The sequence below is a fragment of the Kogia breviceps genome, chromosome 3, assembly GCF_026419965.1.
Source record: "Kogia breviceps isolate mKogBre1 chromosome 3, mKogBre1 haplotype 1, whole genome shotgun sequence".
In the NCBI taxonomy this organism is placed as follows: Eukaryota; Metazoa; Chordata; class Mammalia; order Artiodactyla; family Physeteridae; genus Kogia; species Kogia breviceps.
In genome coordinates this window covers 21,589,109-21,611,623 of record NC_081312.1, presented here as the reverse complement: position 1 = coordinate 21,611,623, position 22,515 = coordinate 21,589,109, and the positions used below count along the sequence as shown (strand labels likewise).

At 40.1% G+C, this 22,515-nt stretch overlaps 1 protein-coding gene across 2 annotated transcripts in view; it reads right to left on the bottom strand.

The window, feature by feature from the left end:
- SEL1L (SEL1L adaptor subunit of SYVN1 ubiquitin ligase) overlaps positions 1 to 21,430 on the bottom strand; it is a 57,268-nt gene extending 35,838 nt beyond the window's left edge. Inside the window, exons 1-3 of one of the 2 annotated variants that reach the window (XM_059056568.2) lie at positions 21,224 to 21,430; positions 15,812 to 15,849; positions 14,726 to 14,957 (exon numbers count right to left, since the gene is read on the bottom strand). In XM_059056568.2, the coding sequence (XP_058912551.1) occupies positions 14,726 to 14,957; positions 15,812 to 15,849; positions 21,224 to 21,293 (340 nt within the window). In that variant the 5' untranslated portion in view covers positions 21,294 to 21,430. The remainder of the gene's footprint in view (positions 1 to 14,725; positions 14,958 to 15,811; positions 15,850 to 21,223) is intronic. The other variant, XM_067027939.1, reaches the window with a different exon arrangement.
- Positions 21,431 to 22,515: the final 1,085 nt, after the last annotated feature.

Below are 22,515 nucleotides of genomic sequence, written 5' to 3'. Positions count from 1 at the left end.
GTGAAGGCAAGAGTATGCATAAGAATGCCAATTAAGAGGTATGTGAGAATACCAAAGGGCCAGGCCTGAGCCTAGGCCCCAACCATACGGTAAGTATGAGTACGTATATGCCAATGTTCATTGGTTGCTTTTACATGGAGAATTTAATTAGGCAGCAGAGCTTAGTAAGTAACAGTATAGGTTCTGGAGTCAGAACACCTGACTCAAACCCTACTGATTATTAGTTGTGAACTTTGAGTAAGTTATTTAATCTCTCTCCTTACCCATAAAATTATTTGGAGATAACCTCCTTATCTACAAATAGGGATACCAGTCCTTGCTGCATAGAGTTACTCACAAAGATGAACTGAAATAATACATGTAAGGGACTCATCATGGTGCCTGCCTTGTAAGGCGGTAAGAGTCTAGGAGATGGCAATTGCTATTTTATTCCTGGCACTTGTGCTCTGAAAGGCTAGAAAATGTATGCTCTTTCCTTCCTGTGTAAAGAAGAATACATTCTAAGACTAATTTGAAAACTATTTTCAGTAAGTTATGAAAGGCAAACGAATTCAAAATGGTTTACCACCAGATAAATGTCATTCACCATCCTGGTAATCACTGACCAGAGGCAAATAACTTTTTCACCTTTGATTTGTCCACTTTTTAAGAAATGATCTTTAATGCAACATATAAGCAAAGCATCCTTTATCAACAACCTCAGAGGCATCACTTTGACTGTAGAACCTGAAAAAGGCGCTGCCATGCACTGCTACTAGATTCAAATTTGCTTTGAAAAGATAGTATCTGTACAACTGCAGTTTGTAAACTTGAATTTCAACTTAAATAACATACAATGGTTTAAAGTGTATTTGATTTTTCCCTATGATTAACAGAAATTTCTCATTTAAAAGCAAATAAGAATTGTCATAAGAATTCTAGTTTGCCAGAACTTATATTTTCTAAGTGGTTCAAGTACATGAAAAAGCATTCGTTTTCATGTGATAGAACAATACAGCAGAAAAGAAACTGGAGAGAACCCAAAGGTTTTTGGCAACAAAAGGTTTTAACCTACGACTGAGTCAGCACTAACTTAAGCAGGAAGAACTCCTAGGGTTCACCTGCTGTATCAATTTAGTAAAACTGAAATATCTTGGTCAAAATAATGTGTTTATTATTAAGTTAGTAGAAAGAAAATTTGTATCTCTCAGCTATCTTCTCCAAGCAAAATCACCACAGGGAAACTGCTACTACCTTTTAAACTTATTTTAAAGTCTTCCAAAAGGTACTGACTGGGACTTGCTGGTTTCAAGTCAATAATCTCAAGTTGATATTCCTCACAATAGCATTGATTTCAGTTAATTTTCTTCCATGGAGAAATTCTCTAAGAATTTCAAAGCTATTATTTTAAAAACAGCCATGAAAACAGTACCAGTTTTACAAACAATGGTAATCACTGCTCTGGCATAATGAGGCTGACTGAATATGCAATTTGAGTTAATGATAGCCAGTAATCAAACGTGACACTTAAAATGAAAGGGAAAAAAATGTGTTAAGTCAACTCTGCACCTTCATGTAAAAATGACATAGTATCGCAATCTATTTAGACCTTGAGAGTAAGATATTTAACTTACGGTATTTGAGAACTTATAATAATAATGAACAGACTGCTCTATATTTAAACTAGGAGAAATTTGCTCTTGCAAAGTCAATTAGAATCATTTAGGAAAGCTAGAAAGGTTTTTAACAACCCCCCCACCCCCGCTCCCACCCCAAACCCTACCTGAACCTGTAATCCTTCAGCGCTGGCCAGAATATAGGCAAATGGGAACTTCCATACTGTTGGCAGGAGTGTAGAGGGGCATTCAATAATATCTGTTAGAACTGAAAAGCTCCATACACCTTTCGATCCCATTTTTTCACTTCTGGGATGTTTACTTAATAGAAGTGCTCCCACGAGGATACAAACAGGTATGTCCAAGAGAGCATTTGTGCATCATCATAATTTTAAAAACATAAAGCCAAAAAGAACTCAAAGGTTTATGACAAGTAGGTTGGTTAAATCAACTACAGTGCAGGAGTTACAGAGAAACCTGGGCACCAACACAGATGGAATCAAAGGTCACTAGAGAATGGTGTAGACAGAGCAGAAGATAAAGGCTGAGTCATGAGGGCAACCTTACGTTTCAACATCAGGCAGGTTCCGAGGAACCACAGCCAAGTGAAGAAAGCATCCTCAGAGAAAGGAAAAAAATAGATGAGGGGTCAGTAAGGTAAGGACCAAGAACTGACCAGGTATTCAGCAATTAGAATGCGCCTGGAGGAGAGTAGCTTTAGTGGTCTGGAGGGGACCAGGGCCTTGTCACACTCAGATCAGAGAATGGAAAGAGAGGAAGCAAAATCAGTGAATAGAGACAACTCTTCCAAAGAATAACGTTATGAAGGGGAGTAGAGGAGTAAGGTGGTTGTCGGAGGGGCACTGGGGGCCAAGTCTTGGTTTTTCTAATATTCAGATATCATAGCATGTTTGAACATTGGTGGAAAGACTTCAAGAGTGTGGGCAAAGACTGTCATTTGCCATTCAGTAAACAAAGAATGTTGTCTGCCATAGAGCCACCAGCCACTGCAGCTGCGTCCCCAACAGTGCACCCTGAGGGGAATTCAGGATGAAGAAAAACAGGATACCGGCTCTATATAGTTAAGATGCATATCTGAGGAATAATTTCAATGAGCCCAGACTCTTGCATCTTCCCAAACATAGAAAAGCACTAAAATCATTAAGTTGAGATGTCTGATTTTTGGGATTAGCAGTAATATTTTGATGTCTGACTACATGCATTTTTTTCTTCCCAGCAAAAACTACATATCCTGGCTCCCTTACCTCTTAGGAGCAGGTCCTCAGAGCTATCTGAGAGGCTGTCTCCCACCATACAGTCCTCAGTAAGGTCTCCGAATAAAACTTAATTTGCAACTTTTAGGTTATACGTTTTTCTTCAGTTGCCAAGAGAAAACAATGTAAATGTGGCTAGAATGTTGCTACTGGTGCTGAATTAAATGTCCTGGAATACAAATACTCATATCTTTTCCTCATTTTTAATTGTAAAATCAAAACAAAACAAAAAAATCAACCTCTTGATCCATACAGATAAAGGCAAGGGATTTAGCTCTGCAAATTCCTCATTTTAAGAGCATTTATACTCTATTAAAGACTGATATTATATCTATTAAGTTTAGATGGGTATTCTGTTAATAAGATGACTATTTAATCATGCTGCTTGTTGGAAGCTATTTTGTACTTCCAAACATACAACAGTAAGTAACATTTTAGTCAAATATATTTAGAGTCAAAAATATACTGGGCTTCCCTGGTGGCGCAGTGGTTGAGAGTCCGCCTGTGGATGCAGGGGACACGGGTTCGTGCACGGGTCCAGGAGAATCCCACGTGCCGCAGAGCGGCTGGGCCCGTGGGCCGTGGCTGCTGGGCCTGTGCTCCGCAGCGCAAGATGCCACAGCAGTGGGAGGCCCGTGTACCACCAAAAATATATATATATATATATATATATACACTTATAGTCAAAAATTATATTTATAGTCAAATATATTTATAGTCAAAAATTGAAACACAATTATTTAATGTTAAAAAGGTACCAACCTCAAGATAACTGTCATATAGTGTTCAGCAATTTTAGTAAACACAAAGATAAAAACTCAATCAACCAACCAATCAACATCAAACTTCCTAAAGTACTACAAACGGAAGACAAATAACAGATGATTTGAAGCAAACCATACTTGAGATAAAGCAAATGGTATAGGACAAATAAAGAGGTATTTATCGTTGACTGAGAAATATGGTATAGTAATATTCTAGGGAAAATAACAATTTTATGTTATTTGCTACAAGACTGTTTTCACCCAAGGTTGAGAATTGCTAACTAGAGTTGAGAAATTACATTAATGAAAGACACAGACATGCAGAGTATACTAAGGAAGGCACTGCTTTAAGGATTAAGACGTATTTTTCAGAAAAATAATGAAATGTAGTCACCTAGAGAATGAACAAAAACATTAAGATCAGAGTTTATATAGGCTCAGTTCTCTCTGTGAAAATAATTATTCAAAAGAAGAAAAAGAAGCAAGCACTGGCCCATGTGCCCAGAAGAAAGTGACAAAAGCTTCACGACACTTAGGTGACAGGCAGTCAGAAACCAGAGTGAAACTTGCTCAGGGAAATTGCTGCTTAAGAACAGTGAGTTTGGGCTTCCCTCGTGGCGCAGTGGTTGAGAGTCCGCCTGCTGATGCAGGGGACACGGGTTCATACCCCGGTCCGGGAAGATCCCACATGCCGCGGAGCGGCTGGGCCCATGAGCCATGGCCACTGAGCCTGCACGGCCGGAGCCTGGGTTCCGCAACGGGAGAGGCCACAGCAGTGAGAGGCCTGCGTACCGCATAAAACAAACAAACAAACAAAAACCCCAGTGAGTTTGCGGACTTCCTGGTGGGCCAGTGAGTAAGACTCCATGCTCCCAATGCAGGGGGCCAGGGTTCAATTCCTAATCCCACATGCATGCCACAACTAATAAGTCTGCATGCAGCAACTAAAGATCCTGTGTGCCACAACTAAGATTCTGAGTGCCACAACTAAGACCCGATGCAGCAAAAATAAATAAATAAATATTAAAACAAAACAAAACAGTGAGTTTCACTATTTTTTAATGGCTGTAAAGGCATTCTGAGTTCAAAAGCCTTGGTGGGGTGGTTTTCCACAAGGATGGTCTCCCAAAGGCGTTTCCTACCACAAATAATTTCTTGTGCAACCAAACAAAAGAAACAACGATAAAAGAAAGCTCTACATTAAAGTTAGACCTGTTGCAGGTTATGGCCTATGTTTCCTTAACCATTTATCTTCTGTTTAGTCAGAGTACTAAGGTTTGTTTATTCCTTTCCACCGCCCCCTTGCATGTGATAACGAAGCAAAAATGCTATCCTATTATTCAACCAACTTTCTTCAGAACCCAATTTTAAGCATGTTTAGTTAAGTTTAAGCTCAGTGCCATTCAAAACAGACCAATATGCTGGTTATTTGATTTTTTTTTTTTCCTAAGACTATTAGGGTAGTGTGTTTATTGTAGGAAAAGACAATTCAAGCAATGGGAAAGTATACAAAATTAAAGAAAAATCACTGTCATCTTTAGTTACCACTGAAAATTATCTTTCTCCAAAGGTAATGACTGTTCCTAGAAAAGAGGTTCATTTTTCTTTTCAAGTGCAAATGTGGGGGAACAAATGGCTTTCTTTCCCATAAGGGACCTGTGATGGTTAACTCTGTGTATAAACTTAGCGGGGCCACAGTGTCCAGATGTTTGGTCAAACACAAGGCTGGGTTTCTGTGATGGTGTTTTTTGGATGAGATTAACATTTAAATCATGGACTTTGAGTAAAGCACATTACCCTCCACAATGTGGGTGGGCCTCAATCAATCAGTTAAAGGCCTAACAGAACAAGAGCAAGAAGGAATTCTGCCAGCAGAGGGCCTTCAGTTCTACCGATATCTCTCTGGAGCACCCCGAGCAATAGAGGACCAATGGGGCGCGAGCTGGTTCCTTATAGGAGGTGAGGGTAGGGGTGTGTCCAGGGGCTGGGCCGGGGCGGTGGCTTAGGTGGTCTGCCCACCCCTTTATGCTGGTGTGTGCAGGGGGCATGCACAGTGCCCCGCTTTTGCTCCCAACCCCCTGCTTTTGCTCCAGGCTCTTAGAAAGTGGCAGTTGGGTTTTTTTTGGTCTCTGTTATCTTTTGTCCATAATTTTGCCCCACTGTCACATGCAGGCAGTTATTTTTAGTCCCATACAGTTTCTATATACTTGTTGCTGGAGGAGAGGTGTGCCCAGGGGCAAGCACTGCAGCAAAGGGTCCCGGGTCCCAGGCTTCTCTCAATGCTAAGTGAATTATTTACAATGTGACATTTTCACTTATCACTGACATTCCTTCAGGTGGCAGCCAGTGTAGACTGGCTAACAATTTGTAACCCCTTCCTCACCTCTGCAGGGCTAGGGATGGTCAAGTGATAGTTTTGGCAGCTCTACTAGTGACTTCTGAGGGAGGCTCCTGCTCCTCTGATGCAGGCACCACTTCTTCCTGAGGACCTAGGACCTGGAGATACAGCTACCACCAGGTGTGACTGCCTGGGACAAACATGACGATGAAGTCAATTTAGTAAGGAGACTGAACAGGAGGAGAGAGAAGGAGCTGGAATCCTTGATGGCACAAGCCCTGAACCACCTTATCTATGGAGTTCTGGTTATGTGAGCCAAATAAACCTCTGCTTCTGCCACTGTTTGATGGATTTTCTGTTATTTGCCAACAAACCATGTTCCTTTTAAAATGACTATTGAGTATTCGGTAACAGGGGAATACCACAGTGTAATCATTCCCCTCTTGGTGGCCTTTCATTCATTCATTTTCAACAAATGTTTACTGAGGTGATATGCAGAAAACAGTTAACACAACAGACATGACTGCTATCCTTTGAAAGGTTGGCCCTTGGCTGGCATCTGGGAACTTAGACTTTGGGAGGGTTCCTGCCACCCTAACCGTAGTGACTCACACTGTACCTAAACTACTTGTACAAACAATGTGGTTTATGCTCAACATCTGCTTTCCTTCTGGGAGTCTGCCATTTTGGTAGATTCCAGGCGGACAGTGATTACATGACTAGTCCCCACTAAAAACTCCAGGCACTGGGTCACTAATGAGCTTCCCTGGAAGACATTTCACATGTGTTGTCACTTGTGCTAGGGGAATTAAGTGCATCCTGTGTGACTCCACTGGGAGAGGACCCTTGGAAAACTTGCACCTTGTTTCCTTTGGATCTCATCCTATGCTGATTTTCTTTGTATCCTTTCACTACAATAAATCATAGCTGTGAGTACATCTATATCCTGAGGCCTCCCAGCAAATCATTGAACCCAGGGGTGGTCTAGGGGGTCTCCCAATAGCAACTGGCATCAGAAGTGGGGTTCCCTAAACCAACCCTGACTGATAGATGGTGAAATTTTGGGAAAAGAAGAATAGGGGGCCCGGTATGATGTATCTTTGGTGCCCAGCTGATTATGGGGTTAACCATGGTATGCAGCAGTAGCTGATATGCTGTATGTTATGAGAGGTAAAAGGTACCTCTGGAATCTGAAAATGATAGACCCAACTCCTGGAGAGTAGGCTTGCTGTATCCTACACTGCTTCTGGCCACGCTGGCTAAAGTGATGCCTTTGGGTTTTGCCCTCTCCTCCATGGGAGGAAAAAGGGGCCCCAAATGCCCGAAGGTGAAAAGGCCAAAAATGTTAAAGTCTGCACTGTTCTCTTCTCCAAGTGGGCTGGGGGTGGGGTTTAAATCAGGTCCCAGGGCTGGAGCAACATTTTAGATAAAACAAAATAAAACAACAACAAAAAAAGGGAGGGAGGTAACACCTCAGCAGTTTTTTCAGCCTAGCTGCTGCTGCAGTACCTCCTCCACTCCCCTTCCTCCCCTGCATTCCAGCCTGGATCTTCCCTGGCAGATGCAATGCTAACACTGCAAACACTAAATTTATTGCTAGGAGTTCAAGTAAGTCTGCAATGAGGAAAAAAAAAAAAAAAAGGAAAATTTCTTTAGTGACTTTGTATTTTGTGGTTATGACATCTGGATGTATGGTAAAAATGGATATAAAATGTTAAATGCTTGTAACTGCATACATGCCAGAGGAATCATCCTGATCAAGGGAAGCTGCAAAAAAAGAAATGTGTTAGTGGGACACAACTTCCTTGCTTTTTGCCGCCCGTGGGCGGGTTGGAATTTAAACTCTCTGAGTATTGGAAACAGAACAAGTCTCTGTAACTGATGAGTTTTGCTATGGAAGATAGGGATTTTTGCTTGTTGGAGCCTCTGGAGAAAGGTAGACAATAAGAAAGAAAGGTGACCTACAGATGGAGATCTACTTTTAGATTTCTAAAAAGCAGGTTTTAGTTGGCTAATGAGAGCTTGGGAAAGTGGAGGTCTGTCCCTTAGAGACCGACGTGCATATTTGTGAAGGGGTCGATCTGGACTTGAAGAATGACAAAACCAGATGGTCACAGGAAAGCCTTATCTGCCACTTGGCCTTTCTGGCCTGTAGCATCTAGTCTTTGCTGCTAAAGAAAAGCCTCTGACTTTTTTTAAACTCCTGAATTCACAGATCCTAATTGCCTGTACCTGATTCTAAGCTGAGGCCTGATACTGTCTGGTATAAGCTTCCAGCCTAAGCGGGAGCTGTGTTGAACTGAAAGCAGGCACAGGCTCATAAAGAGAACTCATACTCTGCGACCTCTGCACATTAGGCCACCTTGCTGTGGGGTCTACCCTGTGAGGACATCACAGCTGCTCGGCTGCACCGTCTGGGTCCCATACAAATCCCAGCAGGAAAGGACTTGTTCTTTGATGGGACCATCCGAAATCAAGCTGCTGACTACCTGTATAGTGCTGACACAGAGCCTGACCACATTCTTAACTTGTGGCTATAGCTGAAAGCTGCAATGTGGGAGAGGGTACATCCCAGCAACTGTGACCTCTGATCACTCCTGACAGGCTGAGCCGACTCCAACCCCCTCAGAGCATGTCTAACTGAGGTCAACTCCCTGTGCCTGCGTCTCCTGAAGAGCTACCATTCGCAACGATGGACTGACACCTCTGACTCTGCTTCCCTCACCTCTCTCCTGCTGCACACACCTGAGCGCAAGCTGATTAGTCATGCAGCCATCCTCAGAAAGGGGCTGATCTTTTCTAGGCTGTTCACCAGATAAAGTCACCAGAGTGAAAGGGGTGGGAGGTTATGTAAAACTATTTTGAAATTTTTTGAAAGTTCAGTTTTGTCCTGACCGATTCGTGAATATGATGTTTTTCTGGTTCGGCTGTATAAAGGGTTTTTTTCTATGAAGATGTTTTGCACCTCTTTCACAGAACCCCTCCAGACGAAAGGTCTGGATGAGAGTAGGGGATGACTGTAAAAACATAAAATTATGAATGCTGAGTGGAAAACACTGATTTTAGAACAACCAAGGGAAATAAACCAAAACCCCTGCAGCTGGAAAGGCACAAGGGAGGGGAGAGGGCATTATGATCTTTGTTCTTCGAAATTACTTCTGGAAGCTTCTTCCTTTTCCTGAAGGAAAACTCTCTGTGCACCTCTCCAAGATGTTGAGAGTGTTCTGAGTTCAGACAGCTGAGCTATGATCATACCCGGCAGGGCTGACTGAGGCGGCAGGAGCTGACCCCACCCCTGCACTTTCCAAGCAGAAAACCTCCAGATGCTGACCACACTCACGAGGTGGATGAACTGCTGTCACAGGCAACAAAACTGTTTGGAGCTGATTGGCAGTTCCCCTGAAACCAAGCACTGAACTAAAATTTTTCGACAGGACTGGGATCCCTAGGGCACGATACCCATGGTGGGCGGCCACGTCATACTCTGCCTAATTTATGTCTTGCTCGGGGTGCCCAATGGTCGTAAACCTTCCGTTTCTAGGGATTCCCTGGGAATCCCCAACAATTCCTTCCGGGATTGTACTTCTGTACGTGTACCCTGACTATCAGGACACTGCCTCAGCCCTGGAAGGCTTTCAACTCAGCTTCAACTTACCGGCCAGACTTGTACTGGGCCTGAACTGATGCTTAGAGCCAGGTAAAAAAGGTTAAAACAAAAACTTAAGGAGGAAGCTACCCATCTTTCTAAGATAGACCTTTATGATTAATGGGATTTCTTATTTGGCTAAGACATGTGAAGAGCACAACTGAAATCAATACTGCAGGCTGGTCTCACTCTGCTGTCTGGGCCATATTGATAATGATTTTGCTGTAAAGACAACCTGGCCAATGACCGAAGGGGTATGCCACGTAGAGTGAACATAGCAGGTCTAAACTTCTACTCTTGAAAAGGCCTACTTACAAGGCTGGCCCTTGGCTTGTGCCTGGGAACTTAAGATTTTGGAAGGGTTCCCACTACCCTAACTGTTATGAGTGACTCACCCCACCTGTACAAAAACTATGATTTATGCTGAACACTTGCTTTCCTTCTGGGAGTCTGCAATTTTGGTATGCGCTAGGCACAGAGAACCTACGTGACTAGCCGTCTATAAAAACTCCGGTACTAGGTCTTTAAGGAGTTTCCCTGGTAGTCAACATTTCACACGTGTTGTCACAACTTTTTGCTGGGTAAATTAAACACATACCGTGTGACTCCTCTGAGAGAAGACCCTTGCAAGCTTGCCTCTGGTGTCCCCCTGACTCACCCCATGCACCATTCCCTTTGCTGATTTTGCTTTGTACTCTTTTTCTGTAATAAATCAGAGCTGTAAATACGACTATATGCTGAGTCCTGTGAGTCTTTCCAGAGAATCACCGAGCCCGGGGGTGTGGTCTTAGGGACTGGGAATAAGTGTGAAATGTTCCAACGAACAGCAGAAAGCAAGTGAGACTGGAGTCGTGTGAGTGACAGATGAGGTCAGAGAGGAGAGGCTTGATCACATAAAGCCTTGTTTGGATTTTATTCTGAACGTGACAGGAAGCCACTGGTGGCTTGTGAACAGGAAGTAGGATCAGTCTGCCTGCTATTAGATAACTGGCATCAGGGGAAAGGGTGAAAACAGGGACACTAGATAAGGAGTCCTTACATACAAGAGATTCGTAACTACCCTTGGGTGGTTCAGGAACTACTTTAGAAAAGAGAAACCTAAGTTTATCTTTAAGGATGAGCAGAAATGCGATACATGGATTTGGGCAAGGGGGTGAGGAAGGTATCCTAAGCAGTGGGGTGAGCTTGTATATGCCTCTGAAGAAGGGTGATGGGTTTAGCTCTGGAAAAGGGCAAATGGGGGGAAGCTTTGGGAGATGAAGTCACAGAAGATGGTGGCCACGTGCACACGGAAGCCTTTGTGAATCTTGCTAAGGAGCAAGCACTTCATCTCATAGGCAAATAGAAGATAATGGGGGTTGTAAATAGGGGACTTATAGGATCAAATTTGGGTTTTAGGAAGATCAATATGCAGAGACATGGATAAGAGGCTGACAAAGGAAGCAAGTCTAGAAGTAACTGTCATATAACCCAGGTCTAATGTAGCTGGGAGTACACAAAAAGTCACCCATATGCAACTTATATGTATGTGCATAAGCCTTTTCATGTATTAATAATACATTAAAAACAAGTTTGAATGAAAAAAAGCGCAATTACTGAAAAACTAAAACAAGTGAATCTGAATGTTTATAAAGTTGTTGGTATGACCACACAGAACATTACTGAAATGATTTTAAAACACATCATATTATTGATACAAATCACTAGTAAAATATATACTAAGAACAAAAAGAATCACAAAGAAACCTTAAACTGCATTCGCTGGTTAGTGGTAAGGTTGCCAGTGTTATTTTGAAATGATATATACTTTATTTATTTGTTTGATTAAAGTAATATAACATTAATGTTGTTAGGTACCATGATTTTCAGCATCAGGGCAAGGAGACCCAAACATAAAAGAAAGAAGCAAAAATCCTGATGGGTGGAAAGGACTAAGAGCAGACTTGAAATCCACTCTCTCTTTTTACTGCCCAAGAAAGAGAGACAGAGAGGTGACGTGATCAAATCATCTGAGACACATGCTAACAAGAGGCCTTCTGGCAAATGCACTCAAGGTATTTACCACCAGGAGAGTCCTTACTTGTGCACTGCTTTACCAGGTTGGACCTGGTTTGTCCAGACTGCTCACTGTACATAAACCTAGGATGTAAGTATTTATCAAGCATGACTTCCTAGAAAATACCACACAAGCCACGCAGTTATCAGGGAATAAACTGGAGATGTTTCATAACCGAAATAGCTCCCTTTTGTGGAAGTGACACTCCATATGAATCACTCAAAGGCCTCATATATTAAAAACATATGTTAAAATAAGCCAGAGCGCATTTTAATTGAGGTAAGACAGGACCTGGGAGCAGCTCTGGCAGCCACAGATCTGTGACTTGTGTCTTGTGATAATTATATCTTTGAAAATATTAGTCAAGTTTGATAGTGGGTAGGATCTCTGATTCTTGTGAGTTTGTCACTCTGACCCTCTGTGTTATCTCACCTGTAATATTTAATTTGAACTGGAATAATCAATACCAATGTTACATTTCCTAACCCTACCCACCAAAAAGGCCTATTAGTAATGACAATTCAGTTGCGATGCATATCCTTGGTGTCTAGGTTACAGTATCTAAAATAAATACAATTTCCCACTAAAAGGAATATGGATTCCCTGGAGAAATGGCTGCGATTCATTCTGGGGTAAGGAAAAGTATAAGATGAATTTGGGACATCTTGTCCTGCTTAAAAAGGAAGAAGTTTAAAAGTTACCTACGATTAGTCAAAAGGACAAAGGAATGAACTTAAAGGGACTCTCAAGAGCCGAAAATGGAATAATGTGAGCAATAAAAAAGGATGATTGCAAAAGAGTAAAGCATAGCTGTATAAAACCCATGGTTTGTAATGATGCTCAAAAGCAAAGCAAAACAAACAGAAAACATACTCACTGGTCTCTTTTGGAGGTTGCTAGGGCACCAAATCATTATTTGAAAATATTTCAAGGGAAAGAATCAAGCATTTATCTTGCTGTGTGGATTATATTTCTGGGTAACCAAATAGTTGATGAGGGAAAGTTCTTCTTTAGAAAAGAACTCCAGATAACAAATGCAGGCGGGATGATAAGTTAACAAGTCATTATTTTGAAACTCCTAATGAAATAATGCATCCAGACAACAAACGAAATGGTTCCCAAAGCCTCTGTGTGAAAGGTCAATGAGGAACTTTCGAACGGCTGGGTCACGCTGACACCACCCAACCTTGCTAACCAATCACTAGGAGTGGGACAATCAGATAAGATACTATATAACTCCCAGGTAATGCAATGGGAAGCATACAACACTAACTATAAATATTACCAATTAAAAAATAGAACTAAATCTACCCAGGCCTTTAGAGCCAACTTCCAGTTCCTAGACTAGACAGCAGATAGTGGAACAAGTTCAATTACATTACTAGCATATGACCAGCTAGATCTAGAATGAGGGAAATCCTATGGCACAAAGGATACCCTTTCTTTAACAAATAAAATGACACTTCAACACAAGGAAGGGAAAATTGTTACAGATTAAGAGAAACCTAACATCTTAGTGTGGACACTGACTGACAGAAACCAATTCCAAAACAGGCATTTGAAACAAGTGGGAAAACTAAACGGAATCCGGGTACTGGGTGATAACGGAATAATAGCTAATTGTGCGGGTGTTATAATACTATTGTATTTTTCATTTTGTTGAAAAAAAATTCTTACTTTTAGGGATATGTACGCAGGTAAAACAATGTGGAATTTGCTTAATACTCTAGGGGGAAAAAAAAGAGTAAATAGATATGGAGTGGCAAAGATGAAACAAAAACAAGAGTGTTGATGGCTGTTGAAGCTGGGTGACGGTGCGTACATGGGGGTCATTACACCCTCTACTTTTGTACTTGTTTGGAAGTCTCCCTAACAAAAAAGAAAGGAATGAAAATAAATATTTGGCAAAAATTTTAAAATGGTAATATACACTTGGCTGAGGTACAGAAAAAGGAACAGACTTACTTTTCTGCAGAACAGTTTATCAATATGACTCAAATGTCTTTTCAAATTTTATACTTTAAAGGTTTACTTTTAAGAACTAACTCTAAGGAAATTTTCATAGATGTGTACAAAGGTATACTTAAAATGGTCTCCCAGCAAAAAAAAAATATATATTGTTATGGTATATTTACATGTAAAATTTTTTATAGCCATTAACCATGAAATTGTAAAAGAATATTAAATAATATGGGAAAACGTTGAAGACAAACTGTTAAGTGCAAAACGCAGGCTGTAAAATAGTATATACATTTTGAACCAGTTTAGTCTTCTTGAAACCAAACATCTAGAAAAAAGCCTGAAAAGAGTATTCTCCACTATGTTGACAGCTGTTATTTCTACTTGATGGGATTAAGGTACTTTCAATCAAAGAAAAAAATGGTTTCTCTTTTTGTATAAAATATTTGTAATAAAAATTATATTTTTAAAAGGTAAAACCTGGATCAATTCTCAAGATTTGCTAATAACAGAATAAGCAGATATGGCGGTGATGTCTGAAATAATAAACTAAACGACAGATGGGTGGTGGGACAGGGCAGAGTGGATACATTAATAACTAATTTTTAAAAGAATAGGTATTTAGCACACTCTACTGTGAGAAAGATCAAGCTGTAAATTTAAAAATTAGAGTGTCAAGAAAGCAAAAGTTACAAGAGTATTAAAGTTTTTATGTAACTTTAGGATAAACAACTAAATCAAATTACCTAGGATGACTGAAAAGACTATTGTAGTAAAAAGCCTAACACAGTTCTGAAAATAACCAAAGCAGCAAGTTAGACAACCCTTCCTGTCTGAGTTTCTATTTTGTGTTCCACTCTGACAGATTGTTATATACTGAAGTCCAAAAAGAAATGTTCGAATACTAATATAATACAAATGTAATTATGACTATCAAATTCAGCTTCTGTAACTTATCCTGTAAAATTATAGTCTATACATTATATGCAGTGAATATCAGCAAAATAGGACTACTGCACCTTCTATACTAGCTTTAAAATTTCAGTTGCCTCCTTCCTAAATAAGGCAAAAGTAAACAAAATGTCCAGACTACCTGGTTTCCGTACTTTCATTGGCTCTTCATAGTCCTTGTTTTCTGGATGTGGAGATTCTAGAAAGCTGATTTCTTCTGTGACACTCTCCCCTTCTTGGCTTCTGAGGCCATCTTCCTCTTCTTGAATAGGTGATTCCAATTCTGATTCTTCTGAATCAAGGAATATCTGACCAGCGACTACTCTGCCTGCTGGGCTATGGTCCTCTACCGACTCATCTGACGGCAAAGAAGTCTGACAATATAAAGTATTTTTAGTTTCCACTACTAACAAGACTCCCTCCAACCTAATTTGACCATTTCTTTCACTAATCCAGATACATCTCCTTCAGTTCCGTGGTGTCATACTCATTCGCCTCTATACACTTTGGCATGTGTCCATTACATGCTTTCACCACCTGCCTAAACCTGACTCTTTGGATTTCAACTTAGATGTTAACTCCCCCCCAAGAAGCCTTCCTTAAATTTCCCAAGTCTAGGTTAGGGTCTCCCCCTACTTACTCCCAATATATCTTATACTTCCCCGTATGACAGCCCTGTACTATAACTTCCTGTTTCTTACCTACCTTCCTTCCAATCTAGAGATCAGGGATCATAACTGATTGGTCTCTTTGAAGATGTAATAATCAGCCTTATTCATTCAATCAACCAAGTTAAGTGCATTAACAGATTTTTTAAAAATTGATAAGTGTAAACAAATGGCAGAGGTTAAATCTTCAAATTAAAAAAACTAAAAAAAAAAGAATAAAATTATTCTCTCATTAGGCAGTAAAAAATGTAACTGCCTTCAGGCTCTTCAATACACACACACACACACACACACACACACACAGCACATTTAAGTTGGAATTAAATCTAGGAACCAACACTCTTAGAAATATTTATTATTCTCTCTCCTACAGGTCAGTGATTTTTCCTCCCAGAAGAACTAATATTGGCACTAGCTATCTTTCTTTTCCTTTTTTTTTTTTTTAAAAAAATACAGTTCTGTTGCTCAAAAGATGCAGATTTCACATCCTGTTGAAGATACATCATTCATGCTTTTAAACTGGGTAGCAAATACTGGTCAATGTAAATTTGAGTACACACCTTGGAATCTAAGGATTCATCTTGGTTGCCTTCTTCATCTGTAAAGAAATTTTAAGACAATTTAGTCATCTTTCTTGTTTGGAAATTGCAGGTATGTTCAATGAAAGCATCTGATAATATAACAAATAATAAAACACTAGATAAATAAATCTATAATTATCTAAAAATTGGTTGTATTTAACAACTGCTCAGAAAAGATTAAGTGAAAGGAAAAAAGAGCGTTGGGGGTGGTAATTTTTTCCTCTTTATTCAGAAAAGACATTAGCTTCATTTGGTACACAGGTAGGAAGACCAAGACCACCACCACCACCAAAACCAGACATTTCTTCATATGCCATCCACTTCTTTTGTATATAGTTAGTCCACTACTGAGAATGAGTTGCTAAATTTATAAAAATAGAGCCCTGATTTTGTGGTTCGGGATTCCACCCATTCTTCTCCTCAGCTCAGAATGTGGAGTTACTCTAGCTTATTTTAGTGATAACTAGCATTTTATTGTTCACTAAGACTACTAAAGATGGACATTAAGAATTATTATTATCTGACAGCAGAGTTGCCAAAGATAGTTAGAATGTGTGTTCGACCTTACTTAAGACATAACCAGATATGCATAAAAAGTAGCATCACACTGTCCTGTATTTACTCACATGAGATCTATTTATTAAGAAATCAATAGCTTATATCAAATAAATAATAAATTCAGCCACTATTTACATCTTTCTTCCAAATTCATATTGGCTGTTTCGGTTTTGTCCAATTACATTACATTTCCTTCTATTATTCTTTCTGCATTTCTCTGCTACTTCTATTCTGGCTGCTTGCTATTCTTTTTCCTGCTCTTATATAAACACATTCAACAACCCAACAGCCATTCACAAATATTTGATCTTTGTATTCCCAGCTAGTTAAAAGAACAACTGTCAGATGATCTCTGAGTTTCCTTCTTACTATTAAAATTACCTGATTTTATCCAGGTGTGAGCTTCAGTATGGCCAGCTCCGTAAATCATGTGAGAAATTAACCAGTAGACAAAACGCTATAAGACCATGTGATTTTTTTACTAGAAAATCTGGTGTTATGGTTGCCATTTATATTTACTTCATATGGTTACATCCTAAATGTGACTGGTAACTTGTAACTCTCCAAAATACAACAAAAACATGTTTTGGAGCTTGTGTTACCAAAGTACTGAGCCAACTTTAAGAAGTATAACCAACTCATTATGTACCAAATACCCAACTCTATTTCACAGTATTTGTTTCTTTTGAATATTTGTGAAAAATCAGTCTACTGGTGAGGTTGTGCCATTTATAAAGTGCTGTAAATTCAAAGAAAACTTAAATTATAGCTATTTCACATTCCCTACTTTTAATTACCTTCCAAATATTTTATTTCTGGTGGGTGGGGTAGAGAAGGGTATAGCATGTATTAGTCCCACAGTGCCTATAACATTTAGGTAGTGATGTCAATTAATGAACAATCATCCTTCACGCTCACTTCTGCACAAGTATTACCCAAAGCCCAAGTTCTAACATATGGTTCAAAGTCCATTCTCAGCAGATCTTTGGATAAAGGAAAAAAAAATTCATCTCTAATAACAAAGTTGTATGTGTGAATGCATTTAATTAGTCATAAACATTAGCTAGTTAATAAATCAAGACATGAAATGTGAAATGTAGAGGGTATATCCCAATACTGAAACTTTAGATTAGTTGGAACTTAAATCACTAATCACTCAATTGAGTACCCTGTCACAATAGTTCACATATGTAGCTAATAAGTAAATAATATAGATGCCTGTAAATAAATTTTAAGACATGTACATTTGAGACACTACAAGCTGTTAGGCATTAGAGTAGCAAAATGTGTTTCTGAACTCCCAGAGACATGGGAACTTGTGACATCAGGGTTATTTCATATGAATTGCATCATGCTTCTCTTTCTTTTCCCTCCACAAACTAGGAATATATACTCAGGTTACTGGTAAATAAGAGCTTTCCTTCTCATTTACTAAACTGGGAAAGCCTACTCCAGATGGTAATCTTAAAGCAAAGGTATTTTCTCTTTCAAGCTAATATGTCCATTCACATAACACTTTAAAGAAGTTTCTTATAACCTAGAGACTTCTGATAGGCAGTCAGGTAAGGATTAAAAATACTTAAGTTACACATAAATAAAAAGAATATAGTAATGCTTTTATCCGAACACATACATCAAGCAACAAGAAAAATGCAAAAGGATTCAGTGAAGAGCTATGGTTTCTCTCAAGAGTATCATATCCAAAATACCATGGTTTACATTACTTTGGTAATCATACCCATTCCTTTGAAAAAGACCAATTTTCATTTTTATTATATCAGCTAACAAAACGGCAAAATACCGGGGATACTCTTTCATGGAAAAGTGGTCATTACAAATTCATTTTCCAACTTGTCATGTAAATTAAACAGACTGATATATCTTCAAACACAGAAAGTCTTACAAGTTTAGTGAAAAGCGACCAGATATCCTGTCTTTGGCTTTGCCATTGAATCTGTGCAGATCCTAGGATACTGCTGATTCCCAATTACTCCAAATCCAAGGCCTGGAGAGCTAGGCTCAAAACCTGGCTTCATTACATGTTAACATTACACACATGGTTCAATATAGCAAGTTTGCTCGGCCTCCTCTTCCTCAAGTGTCAAAAGGGAATAATATCATCTGCCTTGTTGACTCTCAACAAAGTTTTAAGGAACAAAATAAGAGTGAAATGAAACATATTCTGCAATCTGAAATCTACTTAAATACATGGTGTTAATTAATATAACTGTTACCTGAAATACCTAGCAATGGACCTAATTTACAAGACTTTGTAATATTATTTGGCATAAAGAAAAAAAAGTAAACCATTTTAACCAGTAAGCCACTTCCTGTCAAAAACAAGAAAACATGCAAGAAAAGTTAAAGCATTTTTCATTATTATCTTGAGAAAATGAGAATAGTATCTTTTAAATCTCTTCCTTTAAATTTATTTATTCACAAGGAAAAGAAAACATTTCTAATAAAAGTATTATATTTTGGTCTTCCCTGGTGGCGCAGTGGTTGCAAGTCCACCTGCCGATGCAGGGGACGCGGGTTCGTGCCCTGGTCCGGGAGGATCCCACATGCCGCGGAGCGGCTGGGCCTGTGAGCCATGGCCGCTGAGCCTGCGCGTCCAGAGCCTGTGCTCCGCAACGGGAGAGGCCACAACAGTGAGAGGCCCGTGCACCGCAACAACAAAAATAAAAGTTTTACATGCCTTTAAGACAAGATATTAGGTAACAGCTAGTAACAATGATAGGCTCAAGATTCCCTTTGTTGGCTGATCAAATTCTACCTGGCAATAAATGCAACTTGCTCTGGGTAACCACCAACACTCAAACATTATGTCAACACAAAATTATGACCCAAAATTTGATTTTTAAATAGGAGCAAATCTTTAAAATGAGGCTGATATCCCGTACAAATAAGCAATTTAATGAATAAAAAAGTCAACTGAAAATCCATGTACTCAACTTACAAAACTTTATCTCACTTAAACGTTTTATGATATTTGCACTTCATGTGAGAACAGTAGTGCCTTTATTACTGGTCAGCATGCACATCTATATAGTTTTAGCTCTGGCTGAGTAAGATTTTTGCCTCTACCAGAGAAATGTTTTGGCAGTTTAACTATGATGTAAATCAGAACAGATGTCTTGTGAACATAGTCCTTTGCGTACATCAACACAACCCAAAGATTTAACACTTCAGTATTAACAGTCTTCTATTATAATATATGGAGAATCCCAACTGTTGATTAAAAAACTTCTTCAAGCATCATCTCCACTGACATGATGCTTTAGATATGTGCAATCTAGTCAAAGGAAGATGCAGGAAAATGTTTACATGCTTTAATTTTCTTTAAATTCTGCAAATTGAATTCAGAGGGATATGTGCCATATTCTTTAACTAGTAGTTCTTACACTTTATGGTGAAGAATCACTTGTGGAGCTTTTTAAACTACAGATACACCAACCTGTTCCAGACCTAAAACTGCGTTTTTAACAAACCCTTAAGAGGAATTGTGATGCAGGTGGTTCATGGTCCATCAGGTACTCTACAGTACTGATTTCATACTTCCTTTGATCAAATAACTGCTAGCAGTGGCTTCAGGAGTTACACAGAGTTTTAAAGATTTGGCCATGAACACAAATCAACACTAGAAGGCGGGAGGCGCACCTCAGAGCATGATGTTGGCAGTAAAGTAACTGGCATATGCTTGTTGCTTTTGAAATGGTATCTTAAACCACACTATGGATAGAATTTTAGGTTTAGACCTCTTATTTTAGAAGCAGAATGACGTTACAGCATTGAGTTACAACTAGGATGGATAATTTGAGGATTCAGATAACCATCTGGGAAATTTTCTGTTGGGGGGGGGGGGAAGAGTTGACATTTATACCCTGCCTTGTTCCAAAAAAAATTTAAAGCCACAGAACTGCTGTTCTGTTAACTGAAACTGATTAAAAGTCAAAAGCTTTATTGTACTGATTGTTTTCTTTACCAATACTCAGAAACACTAAATGCTTCTTTACCAACACTTTCAAAATAGACGTTTTCAGATGTAGGTAAACTATTAAAAAAGAGAAATGATAATTTTCAGAGCCAGGGTATAAATCAGCTAACTGGAAAATCAAATCAAAAGCATATGAATTTCTCTATGTAAAAAGTTAAATCTAGATGCTATCCATTTTACATTTATAAGATTTTTTTCAAAAATCATAAAATTACTGTCAGCAAACATGGGGCAGCTCAGAAACACTGTGACACAGTAAAAAACTTTCTTAAGAATATTTCTTTAAAAGGGGTACGGAGTACGCACATTTACATCAAAAGTCTTCATTTTTTAAACAAAGAGACAGGGCAATCTCAGGTACTAAGCAAACCCACCAAACCACTGTCAACATCTTGGTTTTGATGGACCTGGCTCTGCCCAGACAACCCCAGGTGTGCCAATTACTTAACTTACAAATCCCAAAGCCAAAGTTTCAAAACCGATGCAGCACACAATCTACGTGAAGAGTCGTGGAAGCTCCGGAAGGGCTCCTGTGTCACTGTGGGTCTAAGCCAGCTGTCAGGATTCATTCCCATGGAGTCACTGCTCATTCGGGAGGAGTCGTGTAAACTTTGTGAAGTGAGAAGAGGTGTAAGCAGGGGGACCGCCCCTTCTTTTCCTCCCCTCTCAAGCTCCCCTAAACACCCGCTCTGACCCAGGCCAACCGAAGCCCAAGAAATGACAGCGAGTGACAGGCTACTGCGAGGTGTGAGCTGGAGCCCCCACGGCCCTGCCCCGGGATGGAGGCCGGGGGGGCGGTGGCTCCTGGCCTCCAGTCCGAGGGAGCGGATACTGACCCGAGGACGCGGAGGCCGAGCCCAGCAGCACCGCACAGAGCAGGAGCGTCAGCCCAACCCAGACCCGCATGCTGCTCTCAGGGACGCTACCACCCGCTGGAGCTGTCGCTTTCTCCTCTGCCACCACCAACTCAGCCGCCGCCGCCGCCGCCTCGCCGCTGCTCTTCCTGCTCTGGTTTCCTTCCTCCGCCCCTTCCCAGGCCTCCCTGCCCTAGCGTGCAGCCAATCCCCGCCCGCCGTCGTACGCTCCTCGCCCAATCGCCGTGCCCTTCCCGCCCACCCTATTGCCCCGCCCCTGGGGTCAAGAATTGGCCAATCATTACGCGAGGTTCTCACACCGGCTTTCCCGGTTGGACCACGGCCTCACTGACATGGCCCCAGCTAATTGGTAGCTCCTGGGTTTAATCATCCCGGAATCAGAGCATGAGTCCAGGGTTGGACGAAAAGTCACCCATGACTACAATTCCCACAATGCACTTCAAGGGCCTCTTTCTGTTTGTGCTCTTGGGAAACGTAGTCCATCGTGGGGCAATATTTAAAAGTGCAGGTGGTTGTAGAAGTTAAGAGAACTTAGCTAACACCTGGGCTAGATACCAACTCCAGGCCGTGAACTCACAGTCGTTTTTTTTTTAGCCAAATAAATATCAAGAAACACACATTATAAGGTTAAGAGTTTGTAATATGTTAAGCTCTTCCTCTTCGTTTTATTTAGAAAATTTGAATTGGGCATAGTGGTATCAGCACTGAGGAAAAATACAACAGCTAGACTGAATTCGAAGTATTTTTTTTTAACGTAAACGAAACAGTACCGTATATATGGAAACCAGGATGGAACTCACTACCAGTCCGCCTTTCCCCTACAAAACAAGAGGAAATAAACCCCACCCAGTACACACTATGTCAATGCTAGTATTCATTTTTATGACATCCACCAGATAATAATAATCTGGAAAAAGGGGCCAACAGTCTTTGCAAAACCCTTTCAAACATTTGTCCTCATCCCTCTCCTTTTGTAAGTTACATTGTTTTCTTCTTCATTGACTACCTAGGTCTTATATTGACTAGGTTCAAGAGTCTAGGTTGGTGTATTTGGAGATACAGGTGACAGATTGCTTTGCAGAAGTGGAAATAGTCTTGTGTATTAAGTACCAACTCCAGGCATGCTCCAACTAGGTAGCAGAGCGGTGGCTTAGTGTTCGTGCCCTTTCATCAAATTGTCATTCTGCTTTCCCTGGTATTCACCCACAGTCAGCTCTTAAGTCTACAACCTAGACATTCTGAGTTCAGGATTT